Source organism: Cryptomeria japonica, chromosome 9 (genome assembly GCF_030272615.1).
Source record: "Cryptomeria japonica chromosome 9, Sugi_1.0, whole genome shotgun sequence".
Classification (NCBI taxonomy): domain Eukaryota; kingdom Viridiplantae; phylum Streptophyta; class Pinopsida; order Cupressales; family Cupressaceae; genus Cryptomeria; species Cryptomeria japonica.
In genome coordinates this window covers 705,135,534-705,152,807 of record NC_081413.1, presented here as the reverse complement: position 1 = coordinate 705,152,807, position 17,274 = coordinate 705,135,534, and the positions used below count along the sequence as shown (strand labels likewise).

Here is a 17,274-nt window from a genome sequence, read left to right as displayed (position 1 = left end):
TACAATGAGGCTCATCCTCTATTTATCTTTTTTCTCCGTACGTCTCGTAAACTTCTAGAGGATTCTAGAAATAATATTATTTCATTTTAGTGATGACTTTATAATTAATTATTTTATTTTAAGTCACTAATTAATTAATTAATTAAATATAAAGTCACCCCTTTTAATTTTTTAATTTATTTCATGATTGTATAAGATTAATTAATTAATTTCTCCTTATTTCTCCACTTAGCCAAAAGGCTAAAACTTCATTAGAGGCTAGAAAAAATGGGGACATTACATTGTAATAACTAGTGGTAATTTGTTATTTTTTTTATCAATGACAAGGATTTTTAGCCTGGCTCATATCCAAGTGAGGCAACAATCAAGGAACCGCATCCCCAACATGAACACACAACAATCCAAACCTATGAGCACAGTAGCCCAACAAGAGCATAGAGCCTGCAAGCACAACAACCCAATGAGGGAATGTAGCACAAGCATGAATGCCTACTCAGGAATGAACATCTATCCAATCACTTGGCACAAATGCTAGCAACATCAATAATGAGGATCAAACCCAAGAGCACGTTGGATCAACAAAGGCACAAGCCTGTGATAACAATAGCCCAATGAGGTTTGAACTTTGGTGGCCACAACAACACCACCACCACATAACCTTCCCACTATAGGATGAGCCCTAATAAGCAATGTTAATTAGTTTTTCGTAACTTTCATGACTATCACTTTTAATTTTTAGCATATGATCAACAATATAATTTGATGCACTCAACCTGAGTAAGTTCATTTCCTTCAAATTTTACCAATGTTGGTAACAAAGCTAGATCTAGTTAATCCCGTGAATTTTGGATAAGATTAGGATGAGAAGATGTTGTGAGGTGCAAAGCACAATGAATTCAAAACACAAGTCATCAAAAATACTAATTTTTGTGGCCAAAAAAATGCAAATAAATTGAAAGTAATCAATCCTATTGCAAGTGTGCAGTCACAAGAAAAATCATGGCTAAAAATCACAAGCATGAAAACTAGAAAACTAGAAGGATTTCTAAAATTGTTTTAAGGATTTTTACAATTATCTTACAATAGCATAGAAATTTGTTTATGGTTTCACATAAGTTACAAATAGAGTTCATTACTAATGGCATTTTTGGAGGTGCAAGTGTCCAAAGAAAGGGAAAATCACATAGTCAGGTGGTCATGAAGTAACACACGACAAGCCTAGATCTGCATGGTCATGCCATTGGGGCATGTAAATCCACAATCTATAGTCATGTAGTAGTCATGAATTACAACCATTGCCCCCCTTCTTTCACTCTACACTCAAGTTTTTACTTTCCAAAAATTTAGAAGAGATTTTTTCCAATATTTTTCAAAGAGTTTATAATCTTAGTTTTCAAATATTTTAACCAAACTTTCTAGAATAAATATATTTAAAAGTTTCGAGAAAGGTTGTTTTATGGGATTTATTGAGTAAAATGACCAATACCTCGAATTTAGTGTTACTAGATGTTGGCTTATTGCATTAATTAGTAGATTTAGTTTTAGTTTAAACCAATAAACAACCGCTTGGTTGGTTTTAGTGGTGCAATTATGTAACAATTTCAGTTTTGTATTGCCTATTTGAAGGCATCCCCTTTGAATCAATAATTAATCAAGTGTTCACCATTCAATTGTATTTTAACATATGCTATCTTATCTTTGTGCCTGCGATGTGTTTTGTTGTGCTAAAGTTTATATAGCACTGTGAGATAAATGGAAGATCCTTAGGCATGTCCAATGTGAAACTTCTTTGCAAAGGCCACAATTTGGGTACATGAAAGGTGTGATATAGCTCGTGCAAATTGTGACTATTCCTTTTGTCAATCTTACTACCCGATATAGATCTCTAGAGGGAGTATGAAGGCACTAATTGAAAGGAGTTTAGTTTTTGAGTTCGTTGCCATGTTTGAATTTTGCTGGTGTTGGTGTGTTGGGTCTAGTGTATTCAATAGTCCAGTTCTCTAAGGTGCCATAACAAAGCGATAAGGTTTATTGATTTGAGATCGTTGCTAGTCAAAGTGATGCTAAAAGAAGGAGAATATAAAGGTCAAGGGTTTGCACTACATTGACAAAGGCAAGTGTGCATTCCCTTGTCAATAGACCATATTTATTTTGTGCATAAAAGTTTGTTTGGAGATGTTGTTGGAGGAAATTGGGTAAATAGATATTGTGTTCCTTATGAAGCACTTCTTGCTAACAGTGGTTGCATGCATGACAAAGTGAACATCACGTGAAGGCAATGGAAATACAAGTTGCAGCAATAGGCTATGATACATAATCTGTTTCAGGTCATGCAAACGATCTTGTATCAAGAATCACAAGGAATTCAATATATTTAATGAAATCTCTTTGCGTAGATATCATAACAGGAGTTGGTACTTTCTTGGGCGCACAACAACAGAAATATAATAAAGTTGTCTTCCCTGACAGAATAGTGACTATCAAAGATATTATTATTAGCATAAGTTTTACTCCTTTTATCCCTCTCAGCATTGAAATTGATGGTAAGACTGTATTTACTAGTAACCATGATTTGAAGTTGAAATGTGTATCAAATTGGATATCTGTAGTAGAGAGTGGCTATATTAGGCTTGAATTCAGTGATACGTATACTACACTTGTGAATAATCTCACATTTATTGAATGTGTTCGATTGGTTTATGCTTCGTTTTGATCTAGAGATAGGGAAAACACAATATGCTAGGTGGAGGACTGAATCTAGAGGCCAAGAGGATGAGGACCCAAATCTAATAAAGAATTGGACAATCATTCATTTGCAAGATATGGGGACTCATACATGGCTACATAGTCTTTTGCAAGCATCTCCTATTAGTGGTAATTTGGAGGTAAGTTGCTTTGCAAGTGAAGATGTAATGCAAATCAGTTTTATGTGTATTGTAAGATGTGCTAATCAAGTAATTTATCCTCTTACTACTGGTGCCTAGAAAAGTGTCACTCAAACTGTAATAATTGGGGCTATCTTTGCAACACCTAACATGACCATCACTGGAGGATGAAGGCAATGGAGAGAGGAGATTTTTTATCATCCCAAGCTAGCTTCTCGCTTAGGGGTGATTCATTGCATGGGAAGTACCACATTTGTGTCCCTGAAGAAAAGAGGGGGCTTGCCATAATATTTGTCCCCTCAAGGAGCAAGGGGGGGCAGTATTTCTCGTTGGTGCACTTGGTGTATTCACGATTAGTTAGTGATTTGTACAAGAGACATTAGACACACTCAGAGGAAATGTGAACTTTAGGAGGAAATGTGTCGAATTGTGCATGGAGGGTGAGAACACTTTCATGTTCTCTCATGTTGTACAAATGGTTGCAAGTTCTATAGTTAGGAGATCCATTTGTTGAAGATATAGCTTCGATAGAGATTACCGACTCCTTATTTATCTTGTCTAGCATTGGCTCCTTAGCTTCCGTTCCTTCCTTGCCTTGTTTACTATCGGTGACTCTTCATGTTGCAACAGCTGTCGGTGAAGGTGATGTGGCTGTCGATGGAGGTGATGAGGTTGTAGGTGAAGGTGAAGAGGTTGTTCGTGCAGAAGTAACAGTCCATGCCTCTACCTCTCCCTTTGTGCGACTCTTCACTGATATTCCGATATGTTATATTTGTCATTCTTCCTTGTCATGTCTTCTGCTCCTGCAACTTTCTTGATCGGCTTCTTCCTTATGATCATGTCTGTCAGATCAGAAATAGTGTGTATTTCTTTCGGCATACTGAGTTTCAGATATAGGAAGGTTTTGGTTTGTATTCAAGTTGTATCAGCTAAGTTCATTTTTTGATTGATTCATAGAGAATCAAACTCACATTATTATGAATGATAGTATTCTGAGACTATCATCAATTGTATTTTTTTCTGAGATATAATAAAGTTAATTTTGAGTGGCCTGGGTTTTTCACCCTTAGGTGGAGGATTTTCCCAAGATAAGAGGGCTAGTTCATTTGTGTTTCTTTCTCTATTTTCTGTTCTCAGATTTTCTATATTCTAGTTCAAGTTTTAACATGGTATCAGAGCGGGTCTAGAAGATCGATCCAGAACCAGAATTTTAAGTTATTTATTTCTTTCAGTTGTTTGCCTACGTCATTCATTATGGTGAACGGATTGAAAGTAGAAGATAGACTAGATGGTTCGTCAAATTTCTCTCTTGGAAATTTTGAATTCTGATCACTCTAGAAGAGAATGATCTCCTTGTCTATGTCTTGAAAGATGTAGGAGAACCTTCTGTTGATGCAGAGAAAGTTCAATGGAGAAAGAACAAGACCATGGCTAAGAAAATCCCGATTGATTCTGTTAAGGATCATCTGGTATCTATCATCTCTAAGTTGGATTCAGCTAAGGAAATGTTTCAGACTCTAAAGGATCTTTATGAATTCAACAATACCAACAGAGCTAGACCTTAGGCATCAACTACTACATGTGAAAATGTCTAGAGGAGAATCTGTTACTTCTTATTTCATGAAGATTTCTGAGTTAAAAGATCAGCTCAGTGCAATTGGAGATAATTTTGCTGATAAAGACTTGGTTATGTTAGCTATGAATGGACTTCCCATCTCCTGGGAATCCTTCATTCAAGGCATTAGTGGAAGAGACAATCTTCCTAAATTTGATAGGTTGAGGGTAGATTGCATTCAGGAAGAATGCAGACAAGAAGCAAGAGGTTATGGTCGCAAATCTCATCATGAAGATGATCATGTGCTTGCTGCCCATGCATCTAAGGGGAAAGGAAAGAAAGGTAACTTCAAAAGATTTAGAGACAAGAAAGATGAGTCAGCCCTTGTTGCCAAGAAAAAGTGGAAGGACCTTTCTAGAATTCAGTGTTTCAGGTGTGACAAATTTGGTCACTTTGCCCGTGATTGTGTTTCAAAATCTAAGACTCAAGCAGCTGCTGCAATTGTTGAGAATCCTTCTCCTCAAAGAGAGTCAAGTGAAAATTTTGAAGGATTCTTGTTTATTTCTACACTTTCTAGTAATGATCCTACTAACTATGATACATGGTTGATAGCTAGTGGAGCATCTCGTCATATCACTGGTTTTTGTGAGCACCTTTCAAACTTGAAAGAAAAAGACTCATCTTCAAGTTATCATTGGTGATGATGCTTGCTATTCTGTGAAGGGTGCTGGTTATACTTCTTTTCAGTTGGACTCTGGTATTCCTCTTCATTTAAGTGATGTCCTATTTGTTCCCGGTATTAAGAGGAATCTGATTTCTATTTCTGCATTAGAAGACAAAGGTTATCATGTTGTTTTTGCTGATGGTAAAGTACTCGTATGGAAGAAGAACTCTAGTATTCAATCAGCTCGTGTTATTGGTGTTCGTCATGATAGTCTTTACAAGCTTTCAGCTCATCCTATTCAAGTCTTAGCTCATGATTCTTCAAGTTCAAGTGAGTTGTGGCATAAAAGATTTGGCAATTTAAATTTCAAAACTTTGTCTTCAATGGAGAAGGTTGTTGTCATTGGTCTTCCTAAGCTGAATCAAAACCATGAAGGTGTTTGCAAGGGGTGTGCTCTAGGTAAGAACATTAAGAGCACCTTTCATAGTAGTGAAAGTAGGGCAAAGAATGCTCTAGAATTAATTCATTCTGATTTATGTGGACCTATGTCAATTGCTTCTCTTAGTGGCTTTTGGTATTATGTCACCTTTATTGATGATTTTTCTCGTAAGTGTTGGATTTACTTTCTTAAGTCTAAAGAGTCTGATGAAGTGTTGTCCAGATTTAAAGAGTTCAAAGCTCTAGTTGAAAATCTATCTAGCAAGAAAATAAAAATTCTTAGATCTGATAATGGAGGAGAATATGTTTCTGGTGTTTTTCATAACTTTTGTGTTGAAGCTGGGATTAGAGGGAGTTTTGTGTCCCTTATAATACTCAACAAAACGGTGTAGCTAAAAGGAAGAATAGGACAATTGTTGAAGTAGCAAAGACTATGATTCATGACCAAAGTCTTCAAACATTTCTTTGGGCCGAGGCTTGCAAGACAGAAGAAGCCTTTATAGGTGTCAAACTAGATGTAAGTTATTTTAGAATTTTTGGATGCCCTGTTTATGTTCATGTTCCTAAAGAGAAAAGATCTAAATTAGAACCTTCAGGCAAGAAAGGCATCTTTGTTGATTATAGTGATTCTTCAAATGCATATAGAATCTACATTCCTGGACAAAAACAAATTGAGATCAACAGGGATGTTTATTTTGATGAAGATGTAGCTTACATGAAACTCAAAGAATCTAGCATAGAAGCTGATAAAGAAGATTTTGAGCACTCTCAAGATTTAGATACAGCTGATCCGAATCCATCTTCAAACATTCAGAGGGAATTTACAAATTTAGAAGATCTTGTTGATTTAGCTGATCCAATTGATCCAGTTGACTCTATAGTTACATCAGCAGGTCCCAATATTAGTTCAGCTAACAAGAAAAGACCTTTGTGGGCTAGATATACTATGGAAGATGCTGAAAAATATGCAGCCCCTCATGGTACTTTTAGAGAAAGCAAATGACCTCACAAGTTTGCTGGTTATGTATCTTTGATGAGTCATATCTTAGCATCCAAGCTTTTAGATGTTGAAGAGGCTTTAAATCAGCAAGTGTAGAAGGATGCCATGATAGAAGAATATCAATCTATTATGAAAAATGATGTATGGGACATTGTTCCAAGGCCTAAAAACAAATCAGTGGTTTCTTTTAAGTGGTTGTTCAAAATTAAACATGCAGCTGATAGGAGTATAGAAAAGTACAAGGCCAGATTTGTAGCCAAAGGTTTTTCCCAAAAGGAAGGTATAGATTTCGAAGAAACCTTTGCACCAGTAGCACGTTACACTTCTATCAGGACTATCATAGTTGTTGCAGCTATTAAGGGTTGGAAACTTCATCAAATGGATGTGAAAACAACCTTCTTGAATGGTAAAATTGAAGAGGAGGTTTACATTGAGCAGCCAAAGGGCTTTATTATTCACAATAGAAACTCTCATGTATGCAGGCTGAAAAAGGCCTTATATGGTCTTAAACAAGCTCCTCATGCTTGGTATGAAAGAATAGCCCACTATCTTTTGAGCTTGGGTTTTCTAAAGAATGATGTTGATCCAAACTTATACTTCAAGGTATGTGATGATAAGGTGCTGATTTTAGTACTATAGGTTGATGATTTATTCCTTACTGGTAATGATGATCTCATTGACAAATGTAAGAAGGATTTAGCTTCAGAATTTGAAATGAAGGATCTTGGTTTGTTACATTATTTCCTTGGACTTGAGGTATGGCAAAGACCAAATGAAATCATATTGAGTCAAGGTAAATATGCAATTGATATTTTGAAAAGATTTGACATGTTAGAGTGTAAGTCTATGGTGACTCCTATGGAAGTAAATCTGAAGAAATTTCATGAAGATGCAGCTACTTCAGATTTAGTTGAGCCTACTATGTATAGACTATTAATTGGCCCCTTAATGTACTTGGTTAACACGAGGCCTGATATATGCTATGCAGTTAAGACCTTGAATCAGTTCATGTGTGAACCAAGACATATTCACCTTGTGGCAGCCAAACATATATTGAGATATGTATGTGGTACAATTGGATTTGGCTTAAAATTTTCTTTGTATGTAGCGCTGAACTTGCAGGTGTTTTCTGACTCAAACTAGGCAAGTTGTGTACATGACAGAAAAAACGCTTCAAGTTGTTGTTTTAGTCTAGGTTCAGCTATGATTTCCTGGTGCAACAGGAAACAATCTTGTGTTGCACAAAGTATAGCTGAAGCAGAATATGTTGCAGCGTGTGTGGCTGCAAGAGAAGTTGTGTGGCTTCGGAAATTACTTGCAGGCTTGTTCAGACAACCTTTGGAACCTACTGTGATTATGTGTGATAATCAAAGTTGTGTGAAACTTTCAGTTAATCCAATATTTCATGATAGAAGCAAACATGTGGAAATTAAATATCATTACTTGAGAGACATGGTTCAGCGAAAAGCAGTTGAACTCAAGTAAATTTCTACAGAGGAGTAGACTGCAGACATTCTCACCAAGCCACTTCCGAGAGTGAAGTTCTGTTACTTCCGAGAAAAGCTTGGTATGATGGAGAATGATGCACTAGCTGAGAGAGAGTCTCAGTTTCAGTGATACATTGCCTGTGTTTAATGAGTTCTTCTCTGTGAGAGAAGTTCGAGCTGAAATCCCTTGTTTAATGAGTTCTTCTCTGTGAGAGAAGTTCGAGGTGAAATCCCTTGGTTAATGAGTTCTTCTCTGAGAGAAATTCGAGGTGAAATGCCTTGGTTGATGAGTTCTTCTCTGCAAGAGAAGCTCGAGGTGAAATCCCTTGATAAATGAGTTCTTCTATGCGAGAGAAGTTCGAGGTGAAATCTATTGTTCCACCCTCTAGGAGTAGCTATGGTGGAAGTCATGTGTATGACTTTATGTTTTATATTTTCTGGTTTTACTCATCCTCTAGGAGTAGCTATGATGAATATTTTTATACTGAGATAACAACTTTATTAAATAAATAAAAAAACTGTGATGTTTTTTTTTGTTGACATTTTCTGATTTGCAGGTATATGTACTTGTTATATGTTGATATAATGAAGATATCTCTCTTGCTCAGAGGGAGTGTCAAAGATATAGCTTCGATAGAGATTATCGGCTCCTTATTTATCTTGTCTAGCATCGACTCCTTAGCTTTCGTTCCTTCCTTGCCTTGTTTACTGTCGATGACTATTCATGTTGCAATGGCTGTCGGTGAAGGTGATGTGGCTATCGGTGGAGGTGATGTGGCTATCGGTGAAGGTGAAGAGGTTGTCCATGCAGAAGTAACTGTCCATGCCTCTACCTCTCCCTTCGTGTGACTCTTCATTGATATTCCAATATGTTATATTTGTCATTCTTCCTTGTCATGTCTTTTGCTCCTATAGCTTTCTTGATCGGCTTCTTCTTCCTTATGATCGTGTCTGTCAGATTAGAAATAGTGTGTATTTCTTTTTGCATACAGAGTTTCAGATATAGGAAGGTTTTGGTTTGTATTCAAGTTGTATCAACTGAGTTCATTTTTTGATTGATTCATAGAGAATCGAACTCACATTATCATGATTGACAGTATTCTGAGACTGTCATCAATTGTATTCTTTTCTAAGATATAATAAAGTTAATTTTGAGTGGGCTAGGTTTTTCACCCTCAAGTGGAGAGTTTTCCCAAGATAAGAGGGCTAGTTCATTTGTGTTTCTTTCTCTATTTTCTGTTCTTAGATTTTCTATTTTCTGGTTCAAGTTTTAACACCATTGATGTAGTCAATTCGATGTTTCTTGGGTGAGCGAGGAGGAAAAATGCACGACTTTTGGGCGGGAAAAAATGATTTAGTTCAAACGCCCTTACTCTCCTGCTATTTGCAACTTGACTTTCAACCCGTCTCTAGAGGAATTCAGCTTTTCGGGTTAAACTAAGTGATTTCTAGGTGAATGGTGGACCTCTTATGGCTCGGGCCTTGTGAGAATTTCGGGCTTTTGGGACTAGATGCACGATTTTCCTCCTTTCTTTCAAAACTCGAAAGAGGGTCAAGCATTGCTATCACACGCCCTCCTTTAAGTGAAACTTGGAAGTTTGCATAGAATACCATGATTTTCATAGTTTGATTTCTATAAAATTCGGCTCTCTAGAAGAAACGCATGATTCTTCTTTTGGCTTGACTCTTTATTTGGGGTTTGTGAGAAACGACTTTGGAGGGTTTTAACTCAACATTTGACTGGCTTTTGAAAGCCCGAGGGTGAGACTGAAGATTTTGCACGATTTTGGTTTTAAAATGTCTCTTTCTCTCTTCTGGGGAGACCAAAAAAGAACGCGGGGTCCCATGTCCGGGACAGGGGTGTGCTGTGTGAAGCACAACAAATGGCAACTCGACTAGGAAATGTTCCTGAACATTTCAAGGATGACTATCCGGATCGAACCCTAGAATCTTTGGTATATACCCCACAAAACAATCTAAATGACAAAAGACAGATTCAAAGCAAAAATGAGGTCGAAAACTGAATCGAGTCACCAACCTTGAAAATCAAGTGTGTGTAGTGAAGTTTATTCCTACTTAAAGAAAGTTGAAATACCATCGTTCAATCAAGGCAAGCTACATGGAGTGAATCTAACTACAAAAGCAACTTGGAAATTGCCTCACTGCCAGCGAGCGGCTATAGCCTCGGCGACGTTATCGCCTGTAAGCTCACAGAGATTGCTCTGTTTCCGGTAGATTCTTCCTTTTGAATACCGGCATAGGTGTCTGCACTCCCAAAGCCAAGCATTTTGATATTTGTTTGCTTTTCAATTTCTTTTCTTCTAATTTTTTCTTTTGTTTTCACTTTTTCACATTGGCTGGTAAGCAATGAAACCTACCAGGGATTGAGCGTTACAGTGGCCGCTAAAGCAAAGCTTCAAAATATTCACTTGCAATGACTTCCCTTTGATAAAAATAGTAGACCTAAGAAATATTCAGCGTTGAACGTGCAGCGATCGCAATGTTGGTGACAAGACGCAGTAAGCAACTAAATTTTTAGGATGACTAAGCCTTAAACCAAATGACATGACTATGAGGGCAACTATCAAATCAGCATAACTGATTTCTTTTCAACAATGGATGCTTGGATATTGTTCGTTGTGTAGTTATGACACATGCTAGCCACCACACTCCATTTCCTAGGCTGTCATCTTTGTTACTTGTTCATTGTGTAAGCATTCAGAAATATTTCAAGTTTGTTAGCTTTCATTTGTTTGTCTCATGTTGATTGGCTTTCAATTTGTAGACATTCAGAAAATTCTTTAATATTTTGCTTGTTTCTCTGGTGTTGGTTGGCCAGAAGATTCTAGAAAACAATTAAAATTTGTTAATCCCCTTACCTCTTTTCTTAGCTACTTGTTTATTTACATGTTTTGTAATGGACAAGGGTTGAGAACTTTGCAACAGTTCCCTATAGTACTGCATATCTAAATCCATTATCCATTTAATTCTTACTAATGAACTTTACAGGTGTAAGCACTCCCATCTTTGCTACCATTGTAATCTTTCTACAGTCACCCGTTGATTTTCCACTGGTTACTAATTAACATTATTTCATTTCATTTCTGAACCTTTTACTTCTTGAAAGAAAAAGATAAAGAACAACAATATAGCACTTTTTATATAGACCATCTGAGCTATAAAAATGACGTATTAATTATAAAAAGAAAAGCCTTCCAATTCTTATAACCAATGTCGTGGTTTGCCTAAAAAAGAGGGTTCATGTATACCATTACAAGATATTGGTAAAGACGACCAACTGAGAAAAAGAGATTACACAACAATTGTCACCATTCAGTCTCCCCATAGTTGCCAAAATTAATATTTCTTTCCACACAATTCAGAAGCATATATAAACCAGAACAGAAAATCTTCATATTTCCAGGAATTCTTATCAGTTGAGTGAGTTTTCAACTAAGCTTTAATAGCCAAAATAGGCAGTTAACACTGGTGCATTTGATAGTAAAGAAATGGAGATTATACCTTCAAGCATGATATTCCGAGAATCTAATGGATCACTTGGAAGCAACAAAACCTGAATTGGCACAAGAATAGTTGAGAAATTAGATATAAATAGAAAAACAAATCTTGGGAATGTGCACACTAAAACTATAGGAAAATGCAAAAAATAGTAAAGCACCATTGCTACTGATATGATGTGTTGCAAAACAAAAATGACAATATCTGCTTTATTGCCTATTCCTTCCAATGTCTGACAAAGATTCAAGAAGATTAATCACTCTATGAATTGTAAGGATCAAATTACATATAGTTGACAGCTTTAAAAGGCTAATATAATTCAAGAAGATTTTCTTGGAGAGCTTGGGTCTACAAGTTTAGCGTGCCCTAAGACAAAAACCCTTGGGTAAATTGGTGGATTGGACAAAAACCCAACTTCAGGTGGATTCACTCATAATTCACAATTGGACTTCATCAGTAGAAATTTGTGAAGTCTTCCAAGAAGACAAATTTCAAAGGTAATAGTTATATTCAAAAATTTGGGTTCAAATGCCATAAATGATAAAATATTATAATTGGGAAATGTATTCAAATCAGCAGCGTTGGAGAATAAGAATTAGGAATCATTCTTATTGGGGTTAAGAATTACTCAGGTTTGCAATTCAACAGTTGAGGATGAGGAAGCCAATGTCGACTTACTGGAGTTTACTCCCATGGTATTTCAATTTATTTTTTTCGGAGAGCAGTTTCCTGACGAGTTAATAAAAGATATCAGTATTTGATTGCTCTACTTACTAGTTGCTATCAGGGGGTCTCTTGTGTTGGCATCCAATAGGGCAGTGCTTTCAGCGGTTGGTGTTGTAGATCTCCTAGGTTGGCTTGGGACCCTGGAATCATACTCAGTTTCAATTTGGTTCAGTTTAGTGATCTTGGGGCAGCATTGGAATTGCTTGAGGACAAGCACTTTTGGGAAGGGCAAACTATAATGTCCCCTTTTCTAGCACATGTTGTATGATTTTGTCATTAGCCTATTTCTCCATGGTCTCATAGGCTAACCAAGACTTTAAGGGATCTTGATGATAAATGGCATAGGCAGTTTCAGTTACAGGCGATTCTAAGTTGTTTTGATGTGTTTTTGGGATACTTACTATTTATAGTAAGTCAGTTGGGCTAGGTCAGGATCGTCAATGGTTCCTAAATAATATCCTGCCAATGGTTATTAATGATATTGAGTTGAGATTTTAATAATCATTTGTGATTATTAATTAATTTATCAATAAAGTTAAGTTATAAAGTTAAATTAAAATATTTAACTTTATTGATGTGGGAACTTAAGTTAAAAGGGAGAGTAATTTAAATATTAAAAGTTCCCTTTATTAAAGTATGTGGAGACATGAATGTTAAAGGGAAAAAAGTATATCCTTTATCCCACATTGGCTGGAAAATGTGTGAGCTCTCCCAAGGAAAAAGACTCTTACGAGTTCATTTTGAGTATGCTTGGTTTATTATTTTTTCTTGGAGAATTTGGGAGCTTTTGCTTCAACAGGTTTGAGGCCAGAAACCCTCAAGCTTGGAGGCAATGGATGGAAACCAACTGTCAGTTGGAGATATCATTCAGGTATCTCACTTGTGTTTCACAATTTGAAAAATGAAGGTACTGCTGTGGTAAGTCTTGAGTTTCAGGTACTGTTGTGGAAGTCTAGAGTTTCAGCTCGGTGCCTACATGACTGGTAAAATCTTTAAGTACAATTTAGTTGTTGTTTCAGTTTGATCAGCAAAAATTAGCAAGTTGAGGAGGAACGTTTTGAGGCATTGAAGGAACTTAATGGCTGTGATTATATAACTTGTTGGCTGTGAAGCTGTCTCCTTTCTGATGTTTGGATGTGGGATTATTTTATGCATTGTTCATGTGCCAGAACTATTAAGGAGAAGTCGTGACAAGATCTTGCATTCGTGGAGCTTGCTGGTGGGTTCTTTAATGTGTTGTCAGCTACAGTGGTCGTGAACAATATCGCAGCTACAGTGGTCGTGAACATTATCGAAGCTACAGTACTTGGTTTCAGTTTTGGTTTGGAACGTTTGCTGTTCATACCTGCATTTTGATTGTAGAAAACTAAGCTATTCCTGTAGCTGTTCATTGAAGCTTATAATCAGAATTTGTAAGTCTTGCTTCTGATTTGTAGCAGAATTTATGAATGAATGTGTCTGTAATCAGCAATAGTAGTAGTCAGCTTGCAACCTGGAAATAAAGTAAGTCTAGGCATAATTATCTTTGCTGTTGCAAATTCAAATGTTATTTGGCACCTCTAGGTCAGAATTTGGTCTCTGAAAACCCATGTATTTCTGATTTCTTCAATAAAATGCCAGCAAGTTATATCCCAATTTAATTGCAAATTAGACTTGGAACAGTTAGTTAATTCTCTTTCATTAGTATGCTTATATATAAATGATCTTTAGAAATCGGCACAAAGAGGCATTAACATATATTTGCAATCACTATCACATAGATGCAAACTATTTGTTAAAATGACTATGGTGAAGTATGCATAAAGACAGTGAACAACCGATAAACATATGCAAACTGTTTGACAAACTAACCAGCTGATTGTTAAAGGAGAAGTGGAAAAAATTAGTGGCAAACAAGGATTGGATATTGCATGGTACAGCTTCTTGTTCATTGTTTTCATGTGGTTTTATTCATGAGATGCTTTGTTCATTACCTTTTGATCATCTAAGCATGCTTCAAAAGCGTAATTCATTGATTTAGATGGTAATTTTCAGATTTCAAGCAAGACTAGGATTTTATCTACGTCTAGGATTTTTGTAATTCTATAATGTCCCCATTTTCTGGAGAGGAATTGATTAATTAATTTAATTAGTTAGGTTGTCCGAAATTATTATTATTTTTCAAGGATAGCTTAATTAATTAACTTAATTAAATATATTAAGTTAATTATTTATAAAGTTATCAAATAAATTCAAAATTAAAAGATGACTTTATATTTAATTAATTTAATAAAGTGACTTTATTAAATATAATATCATAAAAGTCACTTAAGTGAAATAATATTATTTTAATATTATTTCTGGAAGCTTCTGGATGTTGGGGTGAAAAAGTATTAAAGGAGATGAAGTTGAGCTTCAATGCAGCCAGGAGTTGAGAATTGAATTGATTGGGTCTTGTAGAACCTAGGAATTTCTGCAGATAATTGTCTTTGGGAACGAAAACTCCCATTGATAGCATAAATGAGGGAGTGAAAGACCTTCCGAGAGGTTGCAGCTGAGAGTGGGAGACAATTCAGTCTTCCATATTGAGCTTATCGAATTTTGTTGCATTTTCATGGTGGATGGTTCATGGGGTCTTCGGCATTTCAGTTTGGGTCTCCTAATTGCATCGATTCTTTTTGAAGACAAAGGGTGATTCATCCTTGGAACAATTGATGGTGAATTAATGAAGTTGCTGGTAAAAATTCAGGTCTGAAGCAAATTCGAATTTCAACCCTCATACCACGATTTTACTTGTTCCTCCTTGTTTGTGCATTGAACCTTCCATTGGATGATAGCGCTTTGTTTGGAAGAGGTAGTGATGATATTTAGTGGTTAAGAGAGGTCAATACTGCTGGCAAATATTATTATTTCAGTTCTGAATCAAGTCTGTCCAGACTGACCTGACACCTACGATTTGCACATGGAGCTCCTTTAATGCCACAAATTCACCTTTTGACTAGAGCGCTTATTTCCCATAAGGTTATCGATGTTGTTTGGTGACTGAAAAAGGATGCAGCAGCAGCACATTATTTTCTATGGTCTGAAGTAATCAGAGATAGGGGTGACTTTGATGAAGGGCACAATTTGGTTTATTTCACTTTGTTTAAGCATCACAATCATCCTTTGAAGATAGCGCAATTTATGGGAGAAGTCCACAATAATGTCCAGTAATTGAGAAAAGCCTTTCATGTTTGTAAATAATTATTCTCAGACAAATATACTTCTGCAGCAGGGGCGATTTTATACAAGGCATGATTTTTGGGTACAATTACCAGATATTGCTTGCTTCTTCACATTGGCATTGGGTAATCATACCAAGCAGGTTCTTTACTTGCTCATGGTTGATAATATTAGCGATGATGTTGTTATTGCTATCATAGACTGTGATATAAATGGTAGTTTGAAATTTGTGGGTGAATGTCTATATTGGCAAGCTTTCAGCTTGATTGATTGTATTAGAATTTTGCATTCAATAAAGGTGCTCAGATTTGGTGGCATATGTATGAAGTAAGAATCCTTTATTTGCAGTTTATATGATGCATACTAATTGTTTGCTATAATACCTCTTGGCAGTAGATGTTGTTTGGCTTGTGTTAACTATGTATCTATTCATGTAGTTTTAATTTATGAGTTTCAATCAAACTAAAACATCAAGCATTCCACAACAAAACAATCAGAAAATTTATAACAGCAGGGCTGAAGGTTGAAGAACAACTGTTTGACAGAATTCCTTGTGTCCAAAAACAACATTTTCAGTCATATCTCTGCAAGGGATAATCCAAATTCATCAGTGATTTTGATGATTCTATGAGCTTTTTGGAACTAATTACTAACTTTGAGACATTTTAGCATTGTTGCCATTATAAGCATACCAAAACCCTAATAGGCATGTAATGGTACTTTTCCTCTATGGTTAATTAGATATTAGCAGCGGACTAAATAAATCAAATATTAAAGTTTAACCTAATGTAATTAAACTTTTACCTACAGTAAATAATTTAATAGTAAGGTGTTTAATTTACTTTTATTATGAAGAGTTTGCACAATATTTAAATAAAGTTCCAATAGTAATTATTCAAGGTAACAATAAACTAATTACTCATAAATTTATATTTTATATTGAATGGACATTCAAAACATTTATACTACAATTATCAATTATATTAAAGATGAGCTTTCATTATAAACATGAATTAACGTCAATAATCAATAATAAAGCTTTGAGATAATAATTTGTAATAGTGAAATATTAGGGCAATGACTATATGAAATTGATTAATACATATCTGTAAATCACGGAGAGACTTCTTTCCCGCACACAGAGGATTAGTTATAGGCCTAGGGTTTCCAGGCAAGGAAGAGCTCCAGGAGGACACGATTCCTACACAGAACCCCACATGCCTTCACAGCCTGAAATAAACACAGCCCTAGCCAGGACACTCCCAGGTGTACGTTGTACCCCCAGTTGGACACACACTGTATGTCCCTTCTCCAATGCCCAATGCCCAACCACCAGACCTTAACTATCCCCTCTCTTGTGCTCCTTTCAATTTATCTCTCTCTTGTATTCTTCTCCTTTTGTCCTTTCTCTATTAATTCACAAGTTTATATAATGTCACAAGGGTGTTTACCAAAAATGACACCCTTTCATTAAAATAATATTTCTTAATTACTTTGATTTATGTATTCCTTTATTATAAATTCTTTCATAGGAAAAAGTCCCATAACATTTCTCCCCCTGTAATTTAGCTATTGTCCTCAATAGTAGGAGATGCATTTGCATCACAACTCAAATAAATACACATAATTAATAATTCAAAAAATAGATGTTGAACATACTTGTTCTTCATAATATTTTTTTAATTTTTACTTCATCTATATATATTTTTTTCCTTCCTTTAATTCATAGATATCCTTCTATTGTAGCTTAAATTAACAAGTAATTTTAAGGGAGTCACTTTGCAAATCAAAACTATGAT

At 35.7% G+C, this 17,274-nt stretch overlaps 1 protein-coding gene across 3 annotated transcripts in view; it reads right to left on the bottom strand.

Annotated features, from left to right (window-relative positions):
- LOC131073917 (peptide chain release factor APG3, chloroplastic) overlaps window positions 1–17,274 on the bottom strand; it is a 195,186-nt gene that overhangs the window by 103,137 nt on the left and 74,775 nt on the right. For all 3 annotated transcript variants that reach the window (XM_058010428.2, XM_058010426.2, XM_058010427.2), the window contains one exon: window positions 11,552–11,603. In XM_058010428.2, coding sequence (XP_057866411.1) covers window positions 11,552–11,603 — 52 coding nt within the window. The remainder of the gene's footprint in view (window positions 1–11,551; window positions 11,604–17,274) is intronic.